Below are 21600 nucleotides of genomic sequence, written 5' to 3' on the forward strand. Positions count from 1 at the left end.
AAGCTTGCTTACATCTGACAAAAGTTACTTCCATTCCTCTTTGGAAGGAGCTTTAGGGAAATACAAAGTTTCAGGTCTTTAACTAGCATTCAAAAAACAAAGGAAGAAGCAAAACTTGTAATCATTCTTCACTTTTCTGTCAACATCAAGGATAGAAATAATTACTTCAGCAACCTTTGAACCACACCAAACTAAGCAATGGAATGAAGTTCATGAAAGAAAGCAGCACTGGGAAGAAGTGTGGAAGGCAAAATCTTTTGAACTGTGAAACAACTATCTTACCCTGAAAATCTTGACACTAGCAGAGGTTGCAGAGCTTTTATCATACATGCTCATTCAATCTGTTCTCTTAATTCTATTACCACATACTTTGTGGACATTTTATGGATATTGTAAATCTCTGAAAACTGAACTTCTCCAGCTTGTATGATTTGCATAGAGATCACTTTGTACATACCAAAGCACGTGCTGTGAATCCTGCTCACTGTTTAAACACATGCTCTTTAAGAAGACAGAACAAAACAGGAAAGAAACAAGAAAACATACACTCTGAGACGTTTAATAACCAAGCAACCATGAACATTCCTCATGATTCAAACAGTTATGAAGCTTTTTTTTGGTATGGCACATTTGGTTCAGATTCTTGCCTGTGCTGGGATTAGTTTTAATACCACAAGTCTAGAAACATGGGAAAATATTGTTGGAAAGAAAACATGTATTAATGTTTCCTGCTTCAGTTTTAAGTGCAAGAAATCTATTCATACACATCATGAAACTGAGAAAGGATTATTACTTTCCTCTCTGAATGAAATTTTATTAACCATCCATTCAATGTACTCTTTAACCTAACACGCATCAATTTAAGACTTTGATGACAAGCACTGCAGAACAACCATCATTCTTGCCGACAGAATCAGGACAAATTCTGACCAAAAAACCCTCTTCCCAGCCTGACAGCGAGTCACTGCTTCTTTTTTCCTACATTTTTTGCAAATTAGTTTTCATGTACTCTGTTAGTTTTAAACATACTTTCTAGACTTTGCCACTCCAACATTCTGGTGAGAATATCATGAGACACATCAATAAAAGCCTTATAAAATTGATACTCCTCATCCACTTGGCTAATTATTTTTAGAAATAGAGCCAGATTTAGCTTGACTGATAAATGCATACTTTCTGCAGCTCATTCTTTCAGAAGTGCAGGGCCATGGCTGCTAATGCTAGGCATTACAGTAATACAAAGTACTCTTTCCTATTTGCATAAGCAACACAGTTTTCATGCATCTTTGAAGTGAAGATCAACTACCTATTCTGAGAAAATAACCTTTTAATTAAAATCAGTCACCCAAATGTGAATGCATTGAAATTTTGCATCCCTGAGTGAATGAATTTGCCCTGTACACAAGCATAAAAGTCTTTTTAGTTAGCCATTTGTCTTTGCGTTGTCTACTAGTTACTATACACAAATGATACAGAAATGATGTTATATTGCACTACAAAAGCTTTACCCCTGACCATTTATTTTTGTTATGCACTGACATTAGCTACTACTTTACCCCAACCAGTGCTTGACAGAGCATACTGACTTTAAGTGCTCTCCTTACAGCTTGCTGACTGTAAAATGAACTCATTAAGCACTGCTACAACTTCCTTTCACAAAATAAAATAAAAACAGGGGAAAGTACTTCAATTCTTACCAAGAAACAGAGATAACAATTCAGAATTTGTACTCCTGTGGTCATGTTGGTTTCATCACTTCATTTACAGACCATATTCTGTTCGTAACAACTAAGCATACTTGATTTCAACTTGAAATGTAAACACCACCACCACCTAAGAACAAACAAAACTCTGTTGAGTCTGGAATAAACTCAAGCAAGACAGATGCATCTTCAAAATACTAATAAAATAAGGTTTTCAGAGGTGAGCTGCAGAGATACTGGAAAGATTCTACTACTCAGACTGGCTAAGAAAAGTATGCCTTATAGTGTCCTATGCTCTGCTGGTGATTCATTCTCTAATTTATAGCCTATGACAACAACGTTATCTCTAGAAGCTGATTTCAGATTCCCTTATGCTTATCATTAAGTTGAAGTGAAACAGCAGACACAGGTTTTTCAATTTTTCTTTGTAATGATTACCAGAAAGTGTGCAAGAAGTTACGTACAGATCAAATTATTTCCCCAAATAACAGCACATTCGGAAGAGAATTATACCCAGCTGCTGACCTTTCCCCTTCATGCACTTTTTAGTATAGAAGGAGCTGCATCTTTCTAGCTTGAACACTGGCTTTCAACAACTCAGAAGAGAGAACCTTCTAGCGTTCTAAAGCCATAAGAAATTCATGCAATTATACGGGCAAACAGAATCAGGCGTCCCAAGTGTTTCTCCATTGGGATTACAAATCCTTGTCTAGAAAAAAATCAGTTTTGACATTTATAATAGCTCTGTGCACTCATCCTGCTCTGCAAATATAATGGAAATAAATAATAAATTTACACTGACAATCAGCTAGAATATCGAAAAGATGCATTTTGAGGACTTCTGTCTTTAAAAATGTAGTTTCTCACCAACACCTGTAGAGTTTTTTTTTTCTTGTACTCAATTTCAACGCATCTCTACTCTCTAAAGATACACTGTAGTATTTTAAAGTTGTTTTACATACCAAATATTTGGTTTTGATAAATTTAAACTCAGATTAAGTACTGTAAACATTAAAAAAAAAAACAAAATAAAAACAAAAAAAAACAACCCCACCTCGGTTCCTAAACAGAACACACAGCATTTCTGACTTGTTTGCAGTGGTTAAGATACAGCCTAAATTTTGGCACAGACAGGAAGTGATTATTATTTGAGAGAACTTTAAATTCTGATTTTGAAACTAATGAAGAATCCTCATGGCAATAAAAAACATCTACGTACTGAGATGATTAAAACCCTTCTAAATTATTCAAATAATTACTGAATCAGACGACTTCTTGTGGCTTATCTTCAGTTACACCTGCTCTGAAAGATGTTGTTTACCTCCCTGTATGAGGGGAAAAAAAAAAAAGGAAAAAATACAACAGATCTGGAAGACGTTTTTATCCACCTCATTATAGTGATTTGTCTGAATAACTACTGAAGTAGATCTACTACCATTAGCAAACCTGAAGACTTTTCCAACAGCCTCATTCCTTTTCCTACTTTGTCACAGGTGCCCAAACAAATATACTGTGAGCAAAAACAAAGGGGGAAAAATATTTATTTCAAAAAAATATATATACTATGGGCAATAAAAACAACACACTCATCTAATCTTTCCTATTTACATAATAGTATGACAGTCAGTGGGCAGCTAAGGTCCAACAATCCACTCTTACTCCCCCAGCTCAACAAAGCAGGGCAAGAAAATATAAAAAAACACACTGATGGGTTGAAATAAGGTGGAGTTTTATGAAAGGGGAAAAAAAATGCAAAGGCTGCATATGGAAACAAAGAGAAGCAAGTTATTCTCTGCTTCCCATCAGCAAGCAATGTTTTGCCAATGTTTAGTTACTTCTTAGGAAGCAAGGCCTCAAAAAGCACAGCAGTTTCTCAGGAAGACAAATAACTGTCTAACAAGAGGACCCCCCAGTTCCCAGTTGTAATTGCTGAGTAGAATACCAAATAAGTGTTGGATATCCCTCTGTTTTGGTTGGCTGTCCTGGCTGTGTCCTCACTGCATCTCCTGCCCACCCCAACCTCCATGCTGCACTGCTCAGCACTAGCCATAACGCTGCTGTGACATCAAAACTGTTCCAGCTACAAGTCAAAGCACAGCAATGTATGGCCAGCCAGTACAACTGACTGCCACAAAACACAAGGAACTTGAAACCATGAGCATGACCTGCTTGACACAACTATTCAGAAAAATTGTTTTCTTACATTCCACTAAAACATACCTGGAATTTCTCGGGAGAAAAACGAAATGCACTTAAGATCAACAGAAGTGAGATAACTTCTTAGAGCACATCTGTTAACAGCAGGAGTCAAAGAAGAGCAAGTGCAAGTAAACACACTATTCCTCTGATAAAAACGAAGTAACCTGTTAGGCAGCAAGGTAAGAATGGAAAGTATCTATTCTGAGATACCACTAAGCTATAAGTAAAACCTCCAAGTTAGAACAGTCATTACCATTCATTTAAGAACTGCCAGTCCAAAAAAGAATACGTGCAGTACTGCAAGCAATAAATACCAGCCCCAACAAACATTAACCTTTATTATTAGTGATAATGGTAATAAAAGCTAAATGTATATGCTGTTTTCTTGCTGTTTCCTGAATTCAAGTTGAAAATTACTTCTTATGATATGATTAGCAAACAGTATTTGAAAAGGTTCAAACTACACTGACAGGACTAGTCCACAGAGTGCTTCATTCTGAAGTCCCTTGAAATTTGAACTCCTTGATCTCTACATAGATATACAGTTGAGAGGGAAAGAGTCTTCCCCCATTGCTGTAGAATGTAATTCCTCCTGTCCATGAAGGAAAAAAGAAAAAAATCTGTGTAATTCTTGAACTCAGTGTTGTGTTTTGTTGCTGTTTTAATTTTAAATGGTTCAGAAAAGGATTGCTGATAAAAGTCCTTTAACAGCTCTATACCATCCGAAGATTAACCCTTAAAATAAAAATAGATAACAAATGAATATACTCCATTTTTATAAGGAAACAGGCTAACTCAAATCAAGCCACTCGCAGAAATTTAACACGTCCATTCAATAAATGAGAACTTTCCAAATGCTTACTCAATACTGATTCAATAAATTGATTGCTCGGTGAAAAATTAATAGATATTCAATGTTGCCTGTACTGTATCTGAACAAACAAAATAAAGGCTAAGTGTGATGCAGAAAAAAATCTGAGAACATCGAGGGATGCAGAACATCTACCTGCATGTAAAATTCAAAGATTACTCACTCTAAATACACTGCAGAACACAGGAATACGTTATATAATATTCAATACAAAGCTAGGTATATACAATTGATAGATGTAGAAACATCAGTGTATCACAATAACGAAGATAAAAACTTAAGTCTTTATAAAAGATGCAGAAAAAGGAGTAAATTGTTGATGCCTGACTTTTCATCCACTTAAAGTAAGATTCTGACTTTAATATTCTTTATTCTCTGTTGGTAAAACAAATAAAAACAGCACACAACTCTGCTGTTCAGATGGTAACTTCTGAACAAGTTGGTTACAATGAAAAAGCTTGTCCTGAAGTTTAACCCTGCTTTTAATTCTTACCAAAATAAAGTGGGCAAATAAAATTGATAGCTGCAAAAATGCAGCTACAGCTTTGATTTCAGTACTGATATTATTTTGCAATTCCATCCTCATCAGTGAACTAGATGAAGGGACAGAGTACACCCTCAGCTAGTTTGCTGATAATGTGAAACTTTGAGGAGTGGCTGACATACCAGAAGGCACTGTTGCCATTCAGTGTGACCTGGACAGGCTGGACAGCTGGGCAAAGGAATCAGATGAGGTTCATCAATGGTAAGTGCAGCATCCTACACCTAGGGAGGAGTAACTATGTGCAACAGTACAATTTAGGAGCTGACCTGTTGGAGAGGAGCTCTCCAGAGAAGGGCCTGGATGCCCTGGTGCGCAACAGACTGGCCAGGAGCCAGCAGTGTACCCTTGTGGCCAAGAAAGCTAGTGGTATTCTGGGATACATTCAAAAGAACCAGCAAGATGACAGATGTGATCCTCCCCTTCTGCTCTGCCCTGCTGAGGCCACATCCAGAGTATGGTGTCCAGTTCTGGGCTCCTCTGTTTAAGAAGTGCACAGAACTTCTATAGAGAGCCCAGCAAAAGGCCACAAAGATGACTGGGGCCTGAAGCAACTCCCTTGTGAGGGAAGATTGAAAGACCAGAGTCTGTTCAGTATGGAGAAGATGAAGAGGTGATCTTCTTAATGCTTATGAATATTTAAAAGACAGACGTTGAGTGGATGGGGCCCAGGTTCTTTTCAGCTGTGTTTAGCAGCAAGGCAAGGGGCAATGGGAACAAACTCGAACACATATATACACGAGGGATAATCTCTTCACTTTGAGGGTTACGCAGTACTGGAACAGGCTGCCCAGAGAGGTTGTGGAGTATCTGGAGATACTAAAAAAAATGCACTAGGACTCTTTCCTGTGCAACCTCCTCCGGGTAACTTGCTTTAGCAGATGGGTTAGACTCAATGATCTCCAGAGCCTCCTTCCAACTCCTATGATTCTGCGATTCAGTCTCAGAAAAATGGATGCTGCACAGACCGGCTCTACCATAACAAAACATGATAGACATAAACCAATATAGGGTTGTCTCACATTTTCTTCAGTCTATTTTTTTAATCACAGATTCATATTAACATTACAAAAGCCAGGAATTTCTGTTGATCAAGACTACATGCTTAAACAGAATAATAAAAGGGGAAAAAAAAAAAAAAAAAAAGGCTGTCAACATGCCAGCATACAGCTGGGACAGAATGCTAAAGTTTGCTTCTCTCATTCCACGTCATGATTAGTTTTTGTGTTAGCAACATACAGACAACCTCAACTCTTGACTAGTTTTGATATCTAGATCCACAACGTGGACTTATTTCCAATCCTGTACTACTATTTTTCTTGAGGCATTGCCGTAACAGTAAGTCTTAAAATGTATTAATCACATTGAAGTCTGTTAGTTTAACAGTAGAAATAAAAAAGTTGGTTCACATTAGACTTAATTAGAACTTACAGCTTGCATTACTAAAAATGATGTGAAACATACTTACAGGTTTTTTTGCTAGTAGTTTTGGGATGACTACCACGAATGAAGCTACCTTGTTTCAGCAGACAGTATTAGCAACGTTTTCCTGGATATATAGTTGTACAGAAATTGAGACAGGCTTTCTACCCCTAAAGCAAGATTTTTAAACATCTACAAAAATGAAAACTTGAAATGCAGATGAAAGGAACACAAGGTGCCCACTCAGCTGTCTTCAGGTTAATGAAAAACAAATGAGAGATTTCTGCTCACACTTTTCCATCTCCTCAAGATGAAACAAGCTGTTTGTATGGGATGCACTTAACATCTGGACAGCTGCTTTTAAACATATCCACACTACAACAATTACTTCAAGTTTATCTTCCACAGTTTCTAAAGCAGAAATATCATGACATGAAATTAAAATCCACCCAAATTATGATTTCCTCTCACTATATAATAAAACGCTTAGGTACTGGACAAACATTCTTACCAAAAGGAAAAAAAAACCTTTTTGTTTTAAAGATAAACTAATTGGACTATTGGTTTACCTGTGGTTCCCATCTCAAAGCTTCTTGTCTGAGAACAGGTTTAATGATTACCTTTTATAACCTCTGTACTTAAGCTGCTGTTGCTTCTGCATATTCTAGTTTCTGTGTTGCTCTCTAACTGGCTGGTAAATCTAACGGGAGAAAAGAGAAACACTATACAGAGCTCCCTGGATCCCTGAATTACACCAAGGAAATACAAATAAGGTAAGTGACAGTATGAATTACTAGAAGATGACAACATATTCTAGACAAAAAACTTTAAAGAGAAACATTGGGCACAAAGCTGTAAGAGTTCAGTGACCCAAGCCCTGCATTCCTTACATGGGCAGTTTTCCATTATAGCTTGAATCTTAAGTTGGATTACGTTGATTTTTAAAATCTTTAAGTCATAAACCAGGTTTCTCTATAACAGAAACATTTCTGAAGACCAACAGTACCGAGATGGATATTCCATCAATTTAAAAGGCTACAACAGAAGCCAATTAGTGGATATCAGCTGAATTGTCTGAACATGAAGCATACCTGAATTATTGTCTCTTCAGCTGCCAAACAATCTTCAAGGTTCAGGTTCTAACAACTACAGGTGGAGAGTCTAAGGAGAGAGAAGACTGAATCAACAGCGGGAATCGGAACTGATCTATTTTAACCTCCATTTCCATCACTACTTCAGGTTGGATTTTATTCTAATACTGTGTGAAACAAACAAAATTCCCAAGAAAATACTACATTCACAAGTCTAAAATTAATGTTTTTGAAGTCAAATTGTTTACAGTCTAATTCTAAACAGAATATAATGTTCAGTAGAAGACATTCACCCTAAGTCAACACAGAGAACAGCAACACTTTCTGAAGCAAAGAGCTGCTATTTAGTCACAGGAAATGACACCTGGTCTAACATACTTGCATCTCCAAGAAATCAGCAAAAGGCCGAATTTAACAAAGATCAGGAATTGTCTCTTCAGCTGGCTTCTAGGTGAAAGATTAAATCAACCTGGTCTCCTAGAGGCATTCAAAAGAGAGAGACTACATTGTTTTTTTGTCCTTTAATTTATCCAGATATTTCAACAAGTAAATCAAATGGGTGAAGGAAGCTTGAGGAAAAGAAAAGAACAGGACAACAGAACAGAGGATGGACAATCCATTCAGAGGCAGGAACCCCAAGCTATGAACCTAAAAAAAGAGGTAAATGCCAACACCCACTCCTTAATATGTGCATGTGAAGGGCTGGCACGGGGAGGCAGTAAGAATGTATTTGTGACTATGTATTATCACACTAAAGTTGAAACTGCTCTTACTTGCAACAGCGTACTGGTTTCTTCATGATGTGGTTGAATTACATTTTATGAACTCATTAACTATGCACACAGCTCTGATATAAGCAGCATTAAAAGAAAGAACATATAATTTTCAAGTCTTTAAATTATTTTCTTAGTATTTTCTACTTCAGAATTGCTCAGCTCAGCATAATGTTATGAACTTCACTAATTCTGCTCAGAGGCTGAAATAGGGTTGGTTCAGCTCACTGCTTCTGCAAATTTGTTAGTGTATATGTCCATTAAAAAGCTAATTGCGCAGGAAGACAAATAGTAATTTTTCTTCTCCAGAAAGTGATAGATGCTTTTACAGAGAAGATATGCCACTTTTACCTCTGACAAGACTCACAAAGGGAAGTGTAATTTATCTTTCAGTTTAAGCAACCTGGAAAATTATACTCTGCATAGCTTCATTTAGGTGCTAAGATTCTGGACTGGCAAAATACTGATGCTACTAGACTAGCTATAACTTAAGGAGAATTTAAGATGCCCATGCCCTTGACTTTTAAGGCTGAAGTTTTATTAGGTTCATCTAATATGCAGATCACTACAAAGTCTGGAGAACGTGATCTTTTCATCATGTATCAATATTAAGGTAATTTCTGTGCAGAAAATGCCTGAAGCAAGGAGAGTAGAGCAACTGCTTAAAGGAGGACAGAATCCCTCCAAGAAGGCACGTCTTATAAGTTATAAAAATTCAGAATTCAAGTCTTCACCAAAATGTGACAGTTAAGTCAAATACAGACAATTGCTCATTTGTACAAAGTTGATTTTGAGACCCACATAATTCAAAGTATGGTTTATGAAAACAAATATGCAAGCTGGCATGCCACAGGCCATGTAGGTATTTGGAAGAAAAGAAATTCCAGTTTACTAGTTAGCTGAAACCTCATGTTGAAAGTGACAACAATAAATCACTGATGTCAATTACTATTGTTATATTCAACTGAAAAGTAGTTATTAGAAATTCCTTCACCAAAATGTCTCCTTCTATTTCAAGGTGGGCCTGATTAGTGGAATCTGTATGATCGTTGGCACAATTATTGGTTCAGGTATCTTTGTTTCTCCAAAATCAGTACTTGCCAATGTTGGAGCAGTGGGTCCTTGTTTAACCATCTGGGCAGTCTGTGGAGTTCTCGCAACACTAGGTAAACGGAGTCCATGCAGCAAGTTTGAATTTTTGCTTAAATCATTTAATTTACTACTCTGTGTCTGCATACAACTCATTTCAGAAATTAGGTAATAGCACCTAGATTAACATCAGTAATACTCTGATGACTGCAATAAATGTGTTGTTTATAAACAACAGATTAAGCTATTAAAATCATAAAGAATGTTTTTAGCTTATTACTTGAAGCAGGAATTAAGTTTTGCTCACTTTATTCACTAATTGTAATGAAGAGAACACCTACTTAAGTCACAGGCAAAATACTACGCAAGATCTATCAGCAGCAGCCTGGTATTCCTACTGTTTTTCTATAGTTGTGTAAGTCTAAGTTTCCCATACAAAATTTAGTACTAAGCACCTCAGAATATTTCAATTAGGAAAAGAAGGAATTAAGTGTTCGTTATGTCAGATACAGAGCATAAAAACCAACCATGAGCTCAGTAGACATTTTTCTTCAAAATTGTGCAACAAAATCTTTTTCCCCATAGGTTTCTAAAAAGTACATCAACTTATTGCAGTTGTCATCTGATGTTAAGTGTTGGCTCTTAATGAAATCAGAACCTTTGTACTTGATCTACGAGTCTTAAATGCAACTAACAGTAAATTCTAGATTGTCACTGAAGTTTCAGTGTTTTACCCAAACTCACACACATCCTCACAATTCACAATTAAAAATCTGATGTGCACAGTCAAATGTACAGGAACACGAAAGAATTAAGGATACATTACATATATCTATCTACTTCTGCAATTGCACTATCTATCAATAGCTTAGTTTGATAGGTATAAACTAAACAAAAAAATAACAACTGTATTTCTTGCTGCTCAGGTGCACTCTGTTTTGCTGAACTTGGTACAACGATCACAAAATCAGGAGGAGAATATCCTTACCTTATGGAGGCCTTTGGCCCAATACCAGCATTTCTGTTTTCCTGGGCGAGCCTGCTTGTCATAAAACCCAGTTCTTTTGCTATCGTATGTCTCAGCTTTGCAGAATATGCATCAGCTCCCTTTTATCCAGGTTGTGATCCACCTCAAGTAGTCATCAAGTGCCTTGCAGCAGCTGCCATTGGTAAGATTTTTTTTATTAATTTATAAGAGGCAAACTCCATAATTGCAAAGCAACTTCTGTTTATCCTCATCTATTTCAGCACAGTAAGAATTCAGTACATTAATCCTTATGAGGACAGCAGGAAGTAATGCTACACTAAAAGGAACAGAACTGTGGAACAGTGTTTTATTTTGGACCAAAATATTAATTTTTATTCATTATTTTTAAACTACTAATAGCAATTTATTTTAATTTTGGAACAACATGGTAGTAACTGTGGGAAGGACTCACTGACTCAATACGCAAAATAGATGGTTTGCTTCCAGCCTAGGTTTCTTTTTCACCAAGAAAAATACAGCTATAAAACAAACACTTATCTGTAGCAGAAAAGGAAGAAAAAACATTACCAAAGGTATTTCTGTGTTATCATATTGCAATGCAGTTCTATGTACATAATTTTGTTGTTGTTAAAGGTAGACACCTAATTCAGTAACTTTTTCCTTGCTATTTTAAATCAACCATTCACATTAAAAATTGTGAGTTACATATATAGCCTATGAGGAAAAAGCATTAAAGGGAGGAAGGGAAAAAAGGGAAAAAATGCTCAAACTTACTTTTCTCTCTGCTCTGACAAATTTAATGCAAAACATGTTTTATTTCTTTTAGTGGTAATTACAATAGTGAATTCACTGAGTGTGAAGCTGGGAAGTTATCTCCAGAATTTTCTCACAGCTGCTAAAATGATAGTTGTGGCAATCATTGCTATAAGTGGGATTGTTCTCCTTGCACAAGGTAATCAAACATACATTCACTTCCAACAGTTATTTTAGTTTCTGCTGTGATCTTTAAGAATTTCCTACTGACAAAAAATGGCACAAAAATAAGGCTATCTTTCTTCACTGTTGCTGTCCCAAAGACTCTTCAAAACTACAGTACTTTCTTTAAGAGGAAGTGGGGTAAGAATTTCAATACTACCAGTAAGTTCATAAAAATTCTATTAATTGATTTTTAACAAGATGTTTCAAAAGATGCAGGAGATGCTGGAGTTTTTCTTCGTCTAGTGGCAATTAGCCAAATTACAACACTGTGTCACTAGTATTCATCTTATTTCCAGGAAAAACCCAAAACTTTCAAGATTCTTTCAAGGACAGTAAAATTTCTATTAGCTCTATTGGTTTGGCATTCTACAATGGACTCTGGGCATATGATGGATGGTAAGGTATCTTTTCCAGTGTTAACAGTTACAGTTTAACAGCCTTTAACTCTCTCCTCCATTAGAACTCAAAAGATGTAAGTTAACATCTAAATTTTCATAAATAATCTCATAATGAACTGTGCACAAAAAACAGTATCCTCAATTTAAAAAACCCACAGGTCACTGTTTATTAGGGAAAAATTTTACAGTAGATCCTGATAAGACTACTGATTTGGTGCTAAAGGTGGTTAGATACTGTAGTAATGAGAGAGACATAAAAACAGCTGATTCCATTAGGCTCAGGCAAAAGCTCTACAGGTTACCCCCGAAGTCCATGTTTTATGAAACATTCAATTAATACAAGAGAATGTAAATATTAGAAGTTTTAATTCACATGGTTTTACATCTTTTCTTGGAATTATCATAGCAACAATTCCTTCCCTGAAGCTCCCAGTGTATATCTCATCTGTTTTGTTGTTATCTATTGTGTTAATGCAAAGAAAATATGTTTGATAATAATCATAAATACGGAAGGTGTTAGGTTTACATTCATGTTCTAAATAAAGCATCCATATTCAGTAACTCAGAAGACTACTTTTCCTCTATTACTTTCATCAGAATAACCTTATTTACCTGAGGAATACAGATAATCTCTATAATATAGATAATCTCTGCTAAAGTACAGAAAATATACATTTCACTTCCTGGAACTAACAGGAAAGTGAACTGGCTTCAGGCTCTGCTGATACAAATCTAAGATCAAAAAAATCAAAATTAAAATAAAAGAATAAATAAATCAAATTCAGACAAAATATCAGTCCAGATTTAAATTGATTACTCTTTAAGGTTCTCTTTTCAAGCTTGAGGCTCTCTACTCAAGCATGCACATCTGTATTTCAGATAATTACCTAGGCTTTTTTTGGGGGGAGGGAAGGCTACTGCCTAAATCCTGAATAATTACCTCAAAAACCATCAGGGACTGAAATTTCAAAAGCTGCCGGGCAAACTATAAATATGAATTTCCCCTCATGTTTTCAGAAGCAGAAGAATAAAAGAAAAAATAAAATGTTTTAATCTTGTCTGTGGTCTACTGAAAACGTGTACCTGGAACTGTAAACTCCACTTTAAGGTGTTTACAATATAACTTAAAGAGATATTGTTAAAGATCAGTAGACTTGAACTTGTGTCCTTGCAATGGGTACAGCCAAACAGTGCTTTCACTTGAAAAGATTGAGATATTACAAAGGTTGAAGCTCAAAGGAAGCTTCTGGTTATTCCAGGACATTATACCTAGGAGCTAAGACAACCTAATTCAAAATTATACAGACACTTCTGAAATTGCAGGATGCATCAAAACTTGAAGGAGGAAAAAGTTAGTTACTTGAGGCTCACAGTTGGATAAGAAACTCATACTTTTTTTTTGACCAGCATTTTTACTTTTTTTTTTTTTAAAAACTGGAAAGGCAAACAGTAAGAGGAAGTAACATCTGATTGCTAGTAACATCTAATTAATGTCTTTATTTCCAGGAATCAACTCAATTATATCACAGAAGAACTGAAGAATCCTTACAGGTAAAAAAAAAAAAAACAAAAACAAAAGTTGTATTTCTATCAATAAAACTCAATTTTTATACAAGCAAGCACATATTTTGGCTTGACTTCAAAAGGAATGCTTACTCAAACTTTGAGTACTAGCAGACAAAGAGCTATCATATATTCTGGCTTTCATAAACGTGGTTTCTTTTTTTAATCCAGATTTCTGTTGCTCTACAGTAAAGGAACGTAAACATACCTGAAGAATACCCGGGGAAAAAGAGTCCAGTTTACTGCAGTAACATTGCCAATGACACAGCAATGCTAATGAAGTCTTACTTTTGCATTCTTTAGAAACCTACCACTATCTATAATTATTGGAATCCCCCTGGTTACAGTTTGTTACATTTTGATAAACATTTCATATTTCACCATAATGACTCCAACAGAACTCCTGCAGTCCCAGGCAGTTGCTGTGGTAAGTCTCCTTATTTTGTAAGAAAAAAAAAAAAAGAAAGCATTTGAAGAAGGCTGTGTGCATTAGAGCTTCTCCTGCAGTAAAAAAATGAATAAAAAGCAACACATAAATTTAAGATAGAATTATAGAGTTTAGTTGTGAACAGTCAGCCTCACACCTTCATTCCCCAACTCCCGTTATCTTCTTAATAATAATAAAAAAAAGTGCAACGACTAAGTTAAAATGCTTCATCGTATCCCAAGAAAAAAAATGCAAGCAAAAGTAATGCAGTCTGAAGTAACATTCTGTAAAGGCCACAGCTCAGCAGCTGTTTTTTTCCCCCATAAGCACTAAGAAGTATAAGGAAAAATAGCTGCCACTTTGTCCTTGCCAGTTTTCCAGTAGTTCAAAGAAACAAGTACATGCAAAAGGAGTAGATTAGACCTTATCATTCTGAAGGTAGCAGTCAGCTGTAGGTCACTTCCTCATTAGATCTAATTTTAACTTAACATGATTAAGGGTAATCATTTTTTCATTTCTGCAAGACGTACTATCGACAAAGTTTCGTAAGCATTATTCTTAAGATTTTAGAAATGTATATAAGTACATCTGTCCCTCCAGTTCCACTCATTACATTTTCCAGGGGATCCATCTCCCAAACCACTGATCAGTGCCTTACAGCAATTTTTCATTGTTGGTTTTATGTAAAAACAAAGAGCATCTCATATGCATACAGAAGGCAGTGTAACACAATTAAGAGGTACATAAAACATAAAAATTCTCAATCACATGACAATTTTATAATTTTGATGAATTTAGTTATCTTTGTTTTTCCTCCACCAAGAGGTGCAGTACCTAATCCAAAGTGCAATGCTGATAAAGATCACCACCTATGTAAGCTAGCACAGAACTAGCTACGAAGTGATGAGACGAAGAGAATCCCAACTGCCACTGGGCAGTACGAACATAACGCAGCAAACAGCAGAATGAGTGCTCTGTATGAACGCATCTCTAAAAGCAGCTTTGTTGCTCAATGCTGATGAGTACCCTGCTACTGGATAAAGCAACTATACTTTGATAGTAAACTTGAGCAGAAGTAGAACTCTTTATGCTTGACTTAAAAGTTAATTAAAATCCAAGACGCCCCTCCTGTCCAAGTTTTAATTTAAATTCCCTTGCAGCAGACCAATGTATCTACATTAGACCCAATTTATCATGTAGAAACTGTAATGTAACAAGGTGGCAGAAGCTCTGCAAACTTTGCACATTTGTCCTTCATGTGTTCACCCATAATAATGCCTCAGAATAATAATGGTAGTGAAGATGTAACTTCTTTCTCTGTAGGTTGTATGTATACAGTGCTCTGCAGCAATCATATCTTTTGTTTTGCAGACATCCCCAAACCAAGTGTCTTAAACAGAATTGAATTTCACTGTATTTTTTCCACATCGGTCTCCCAGTGTTTCCTACATACGCTGCATCAAAAACACCAGGACAATAATACATCTCTTCCTTATAGAGTCTTATATGAATTAATTCAAGTTCTAATCTAGCTAAATGCTCTTGAATATATACAATGCACATTTTATTGTTAAAAATACAGCCTATTTTTGAAGTGGCACCAACATTTTAATATTTCAAGAAGTAGTTAAAATAACAAAAGTGATTAATTTTAATCCCATATCCCAGACGTTTGGAGACAGAGTCCTTTATCCAGCCTCCTGGATAATTCCTCTCTTTGTGGCCTTTTCTACAATTGGATCTGCCAATGGGGTATGTTTCACTGCAGGCAGGTAAGCTCCCATTCCAAATATCTTAATTTTGTTTTTATTTCCAAGAGTGAAACAAAAGAATGTATTTATATTCAACCAGAATAAATATAGAGAAAACAACTGTGAAGTACTTGCAAATCTAGCTGCAGTGTATTTTGCAAAAAGAAGCAATCGCTATACAGATTTGAAAAAACCTCCTCATTTCAAAGTAGGTAGTTTTTTTTTTTTCTGGCTGAATTTAAAGCTAATCATTAAGCAAATGAGAAAAGATTAAGAATTAAAACGTGACTACAGAATTAACAGTCAAAACAAGAACTTGAAAAAGTAGCTGTTCCTTTAGATCTATTGCTCAACATTGCTATTTACTGTTTTCTAGAAAATGAATACTACCTGAACACAATAGGATTGTACAGACTTTGAGAAGGCTGTGAAGGCAGTTCTTTGATATAGAAAAAAATTAAAACAAATACTCTAATAAAAGACACAGCCGCTAAATTTTTTTTCCAAAACAATCCCAGATAAATGAAATGTGAAACTAATGACTAAAAACAGATTTAGTTTCAAGTTCTGTGCATTAATATCAGTTATTTCCACTATTTCAGTTTACTGCAATATTCCCTAACTATGACTGTATAGTAAATAGCGATGCACACTAGAGGAAGCTCAATTCAGATGCAGCTGCACAATAAAAACAAATCTTAAGATCAATGGTATTGTGCCCTTCCTCTTTCTGGAGAAGTGATCCCACTTGAACTCCACCAGACTAACAAGCTTACCTTTCCTTTTTTTTCCCAGACTTGTTTATGTAGCAGGCCGTGAAGGGCACATGCTAAAGGTGCTCTCTTACATCAGTGTTAAGCGCTTAACGCCAGCACCTGCTATCATATTTTATGTAAGTATACACCCTAAGTACAGAGAAATTATGACAAAAATGTTAGCAAGCACTTTCAAAATTTCCTACCAGCAGTCTTGACACATCTTTGAATCTCTGTGGGATTGGGATCTGTATATGACTACAGATGAGACGAATATTGCTAAGTATTAAGGAGAGAAGAAAAAAGACTGCAGAAGAAAAGCAACTCCTTAATTTGAGAAGTTCCATTCCACAGATAATTGTCAAATCAAAATGCTACGAATCCATAGTAGTATGAAAGTTAAATTAAAAAAAACATTAAAATATTGGCATCAAATCCTTTACTTCACAGGATGCCTGTAGAATACTTCCTGCTGCATTCCCTCCTTTTAAGGATGCATTTACACCTTTCCATTTTAAGATGACTTCTCTATGCTTAGTATTTTAAAATAAAGCTAGACATTTTTATACTTTACCTGCTTACATAAAGGTTAAACCAGATAGACTCAATTTTATTGCTCCATCCTCTCCCAGTAAATTCACTACCCAAAAAAACATATTTAAGTAATGTCTTCTTCTACATGGACAGTCAACAACAAAATGAATGAGTAAATACAATTTAAGTCTTGGCTTAGAACAGAATTTAAGCTTCACACTAGTGGCTGCAATTCACAAGTACTCAAAATATTTAAGCAAAAGCACACAGAAATCAGGCTCTGAATGCTGTAAACAAACACCCATACAGGTACACAAGTGTAGTTCAATCTTTTATAATAGGCTATGCTAACTTTTCTTTTTGTTTTTAGGGGGCTATTACTATTATTTATATTATCCCTGGTGACATTAACACACTCATAAACTATTTTAGTTTTGCGGTCTGGATATTTTACGGTTTAAGTGTATTTGGACTTATTGTTATGAGGTTTAAAAGAAAAGAACTCAAGAGACCAATCAGGGTAAGTTCAGCATTCAGTATGGCTTTTCTTATGTTTCCATAAATAGCATAAACTAATTCTAGAAGTTTGCTTCTCCAGTCCATAATTAGAGAGCAGCAAATATTCTTATGCCACACACTTACACAACACCCTGATGCAGAGGCCTCTGCCCCACATGAAATTTAGCCCTTTATTTGCAGCTCCTTCAAGTTTTGCACCAGGACAAAGCTGAGTCTCCAAAGGTGTCCAAGCAATGTTTATTTTCACACGCACAGACTACAGTAGAGGTTCCGTTTCAGACTTTCAAGGACGGGAATCTACAGTCAGAAGACACAAAGACAGGTTCAGAGTTCACTGTACTGGAGTAAGGTCGCAAATCCATTAAAACACACATGTGAATTACTAGACTGCAATTAGCAATGTAAACATATTTTTAAATGACTTCCTCTATCCATATTCTTGCTACTTTAATTGCCAGATCTAGTTCTAGAAATGCCGTAAGGCGATGGAAATCTGCCTCTTGTATGTGCAACTTCTGTAAGAATGGTAAAACAACTCACTAAGTATTTCTGTGAATATTATTATTATTATTTTTAACTTGCAGATACCTTTGGTCATTCCAGTTATAGTGACATTAATATCCATTTTATTGGTACTGGCACCAATCATCACCGCAGCTGAACTGGCCTATTTGTACTGTGTTTTATTTATACTAAGTGGACTTATATTTTATGTACTTTTCGTTCATTACAAGTTCAAGTGGTCTCAAAAAATATCAGGTAAGCATACCTCCTCAATCGCCATTCAACAGAACATTCTTAAGCTTTACAGTAACTTAAGGTTAAAGTAACTACTCCAACAAAGCTCATTTTATGGTCCACCCCAACTAAATTATATAGTGGAGGAAACAGAAAGGGAGGCAATTTTCCAGACAGAGAAGTTAGTAAAGCTCACTGCCTGTCACTGAAGAGTGTTTTATCCATTTCTGCAAAAGAAAAGGATGTCCAACTTAAAGCAACAAAGAAACTTAGTTTGCAGCTCTACACATCGTAGTAGTAACACAAAGAAGCACTTTTTAAACAAGCAGAACTACTTTAACTGTAACGTTAGCTTTTCAGAAAGTTCCTCCAGTCCATAATTAGAGAGCAGCAAATATTCTTATGACACACAGCACTTCGCTGTTGGCTCAAGTTATCAGTTTTATTATGCTTACTAAGTACAACATCAGCATTAAGACCAATATTAATCAGTGCTGTTGAGCAAACTGAAAGCTGCAAGCAGTGTGATCATTTATAAAATGATTTTGCTTAATCTCAAAAGGAACTCTTTAATAATCTCTCAAAATGTGATACGCAGCAATTTCTAAGAGAAAACAGCTGCAGAAAGCAGAATTAACAGTTCCATATACAAAAAGTGTTTCCCCATCCTGAGTAATCACCTATTACATAATTATGCAGATAGAAACAGTTCACTCTATAACAAGCAAGTTACCTAGAACACTTTAGCTTGTTTTGATTTCCCACCCCTTAATTTAAATTTTAGATATGAAAAGACACACAACAACTTCAAAAAATATTTTTAACTAAGAAAAACGGTATTAATCTGAATATAAGTACTTCTTTTCCTGATAAGGCTTCTAATAATTAATTTCCTTCTCAGAGCCAATCACTATGCACCTTCAGATGCTTTTGGAAGTTGTTCCACCAGAGGAAGTTGCTGAATAAAATATTTTGTGTGAGATGACGTGTTTTTAAGTGCTACATCAGTTGAAGGAGATTCCATCCAGTTTGGGGCACACTTAAACTTTCTGAATTGCTACGTTCATACTAGTGGGCAGCATTTTTGCAACGCTACTTAGTATGTGAAGTAGATTAAATTTAAGAATAAAAGATTTCTAAGCCAAATTAGTACACAGCAAAGCTTTTTTCATTGTTTGCCAACACATTAAGCTTGTCTTTCTCTTCTGCACTAGTATCACTTAAAATAAGGACTTCTCAATTAAAAAGACGGTAAAACTTACCTGTAGCATTTGGTCAGAACCCCTCTCTTCTTCCTGCTGAAAGAACAGATAAGTACAGACAACAGCTCATGTGCAGCAACAGCTACAAGACATACAAAAACAGGAGAGACAAAAGCCAGACTACCTTTAGTTTCTCAGACCAGTGTTTACTGATCACCAAAAAGTTGAAGACTGAGGAAGACATCAATTAAGACTTAATTTCTCAGGAGAGTTTTCTCCTATGCCATCTAAGGAATAGAACACCAAATAAATGCAACAGAAGCTATCCCTCAGCATGAACGTGACTTGACTTAATAGGACTAACTTCACCATTCTCGAAATGCTCCCTTTGGTAGCTGCCAAAGATGAAATTGAAAAAATAGATACCACATCTATATATGTGAGTATGCAGCTTTCAGCTTCTCTGGTCAAGAAACAGATGGGTTTTTGGTTAATCTCCTTTACTTACTATATACCCTCACAGTAAATAGATAAAGAATTTTCTCAAGTAATTTGTCAATATTTTTAAGTGATTACTGTAAGAAAGACGGTTCAAAATACTGAAAGGTAAGTCCTCAACTTTTAAGTACACTATTTTAAATAAATAACACAACAATGCTAAACAAATGGCTTAATGACAGAAGTTCATACTAATGATAACCTAGTGAATTCAACTAAGGAAGCTTTTTCTATCATACAGAAGCTACAAAGAAATGAACAAAAATCTTATATTCCTGCATATCTCAGTTTGCATCTACCTGCATGGATGAACAACTCCAAAAGTACATATAATGCAATGAGTAACTTGGAGGAGACTTTGTGGTCATGAAAATATCTCTACATGCAGTCAGGGCAGAACAAACACAAAAAAAGCTCAAAAATGACCAAGAAAAGCAATGGGTAGCAAAATAAAATTCTCATTCCATTACATATGAAACATATACCAAATACTGTGTTTTGTCCTACTCACACTGCTACTACTGCCTCTCTTAGTTGAGGAAAATATGACTTCAAATGAAAGAACTATAAAGTTTAGAGAAGAATCAAAAATACTTTTTTTTTTTTAAATAATGAATGACTCCATCCACTATCATTTTCAAGGCTAAAAAACATACCTGATTGGGGGCTGGAGAGGAAAATGACAACAGAAGCCTTGTGTCTTACTTTACAAGGAAGTGGGAAAAGCAAGGTATTTGTTATTATTGCATCTTGATGGTACAGGACATCAAGACAACAGAGCAGGGATGGCATCAAAACACAGAAGTATTTAATACTACTGAGTTCCTCAGTGCAGGAGAAACATTAGGAATTGACAGCTCAAGAAACAGCAAGTTCAGAGAGAACCTCATCCTCATGAAAATCCTGATCAGAAATTGCTAGAGGCCAAAATAACATTTCTGGAAATTAATGCTATATTCTTTACATTGTTCTTCATGTACTGGCTCTTGGAACCTATTAAGAATGCAGGGCTAAGAGACAGCTTCTGCTTTTACCTGAAGTAGGGTGCCCCACTTTTCAAACAAAGGTTAGATATTATTTACTATGCCTATTAAATAACCATCATATACTGTATTTAGATATCAGACAAGTCAGACAACATGCACAAAGAAGGAAAACCTCCTGCCTCATCACTATTTCAGTCATTTGACAGTCTCCTCTTCCCATTACAATGCAGTGCAAGATCAAAAATACAGATGCATCAGTTACTAAGTAACTACATTTGAAACTACTGCAGCTTTGCCAGTATCTATTCTGAAGACAGGCAAAGCTTATAAACTAAGCTCAACTGTAATCAGATTCCCAATGGTATTACAATTTTTTAGACTATGTGTTTCTTAATATTTAAGTGCTGCTACCACAACTTATTGACACACCAGCTTTCCACTCACATCAGAAGTACTGTTAAATATTCAGAAATCTTATGATATACAATATACAAATTCTACAAAAATTGTTAGCATATTAAAAAAAAAAAATAAAAAAAATCAGTCCCAAAGATATTACCAAGGGCACGCTGAA

General features: G+C 35.6%; 1 protein-coding gene across 2 annotated transcripts; it reads left to right on the plus strand.

The window, feature by feature from the left end:
* Nucleotides 1–6433: 6433 nt before the first annotated feature.
* On the plus strand, nt 6434–21566 carry SLC7A9 (solute carrier family 7 member 9). Of its 2 annotated transcripts, XM_048959012.1 has the most exons (13): nt 6436–7509; nt 8362–8487; nt 9619–9766; nt 10616–10858; nt 11504–11629; nt 11952–12051; nt 13560–13604; nt 13920–14043; nt 15712–15815; nt 16590–16686; nt 17454–17603; nt 18187–18361; nt 19242–21566. In XM_048959012.1, the coding sequence occupies exons 2-13, from the start codon at nt 8383–8385 to the stop codon at nt 19304–19306; spliced, it is 1482 nt and encodes a 493-aa protein (XP_048814969.1). In that variant the 5' UTR covers nt 6436–7509; nt 8362–8382; the 3' UTR covers nt 19307–21566. The 2 variants fall into 2 exon arrangements, with proteins under 2 accessions (XP_048814968.1, XP_048814969.1); XM_048959011.1 differs by having other exon boundaries at nt 6434–7509; nt 18187–21566.
* Nucleotides 21567–21600: the final 34 nt, after the last annotated feature.

Source organism: Lagopus muta, chromosome 12 (genome assembly GCF_023343835.1).
Source record: "Lagopus muta isolate bLagMut1 chromosome 12, bLagMut1 primary, whole genome shotgun sequence".
In the NCBI taxonomy this organism is placed as follows: Eukaryota; Metazoa; Chordata; class Aves; order Galliformes; family Phasianidae; genus Lagopus; species Lagopus muta.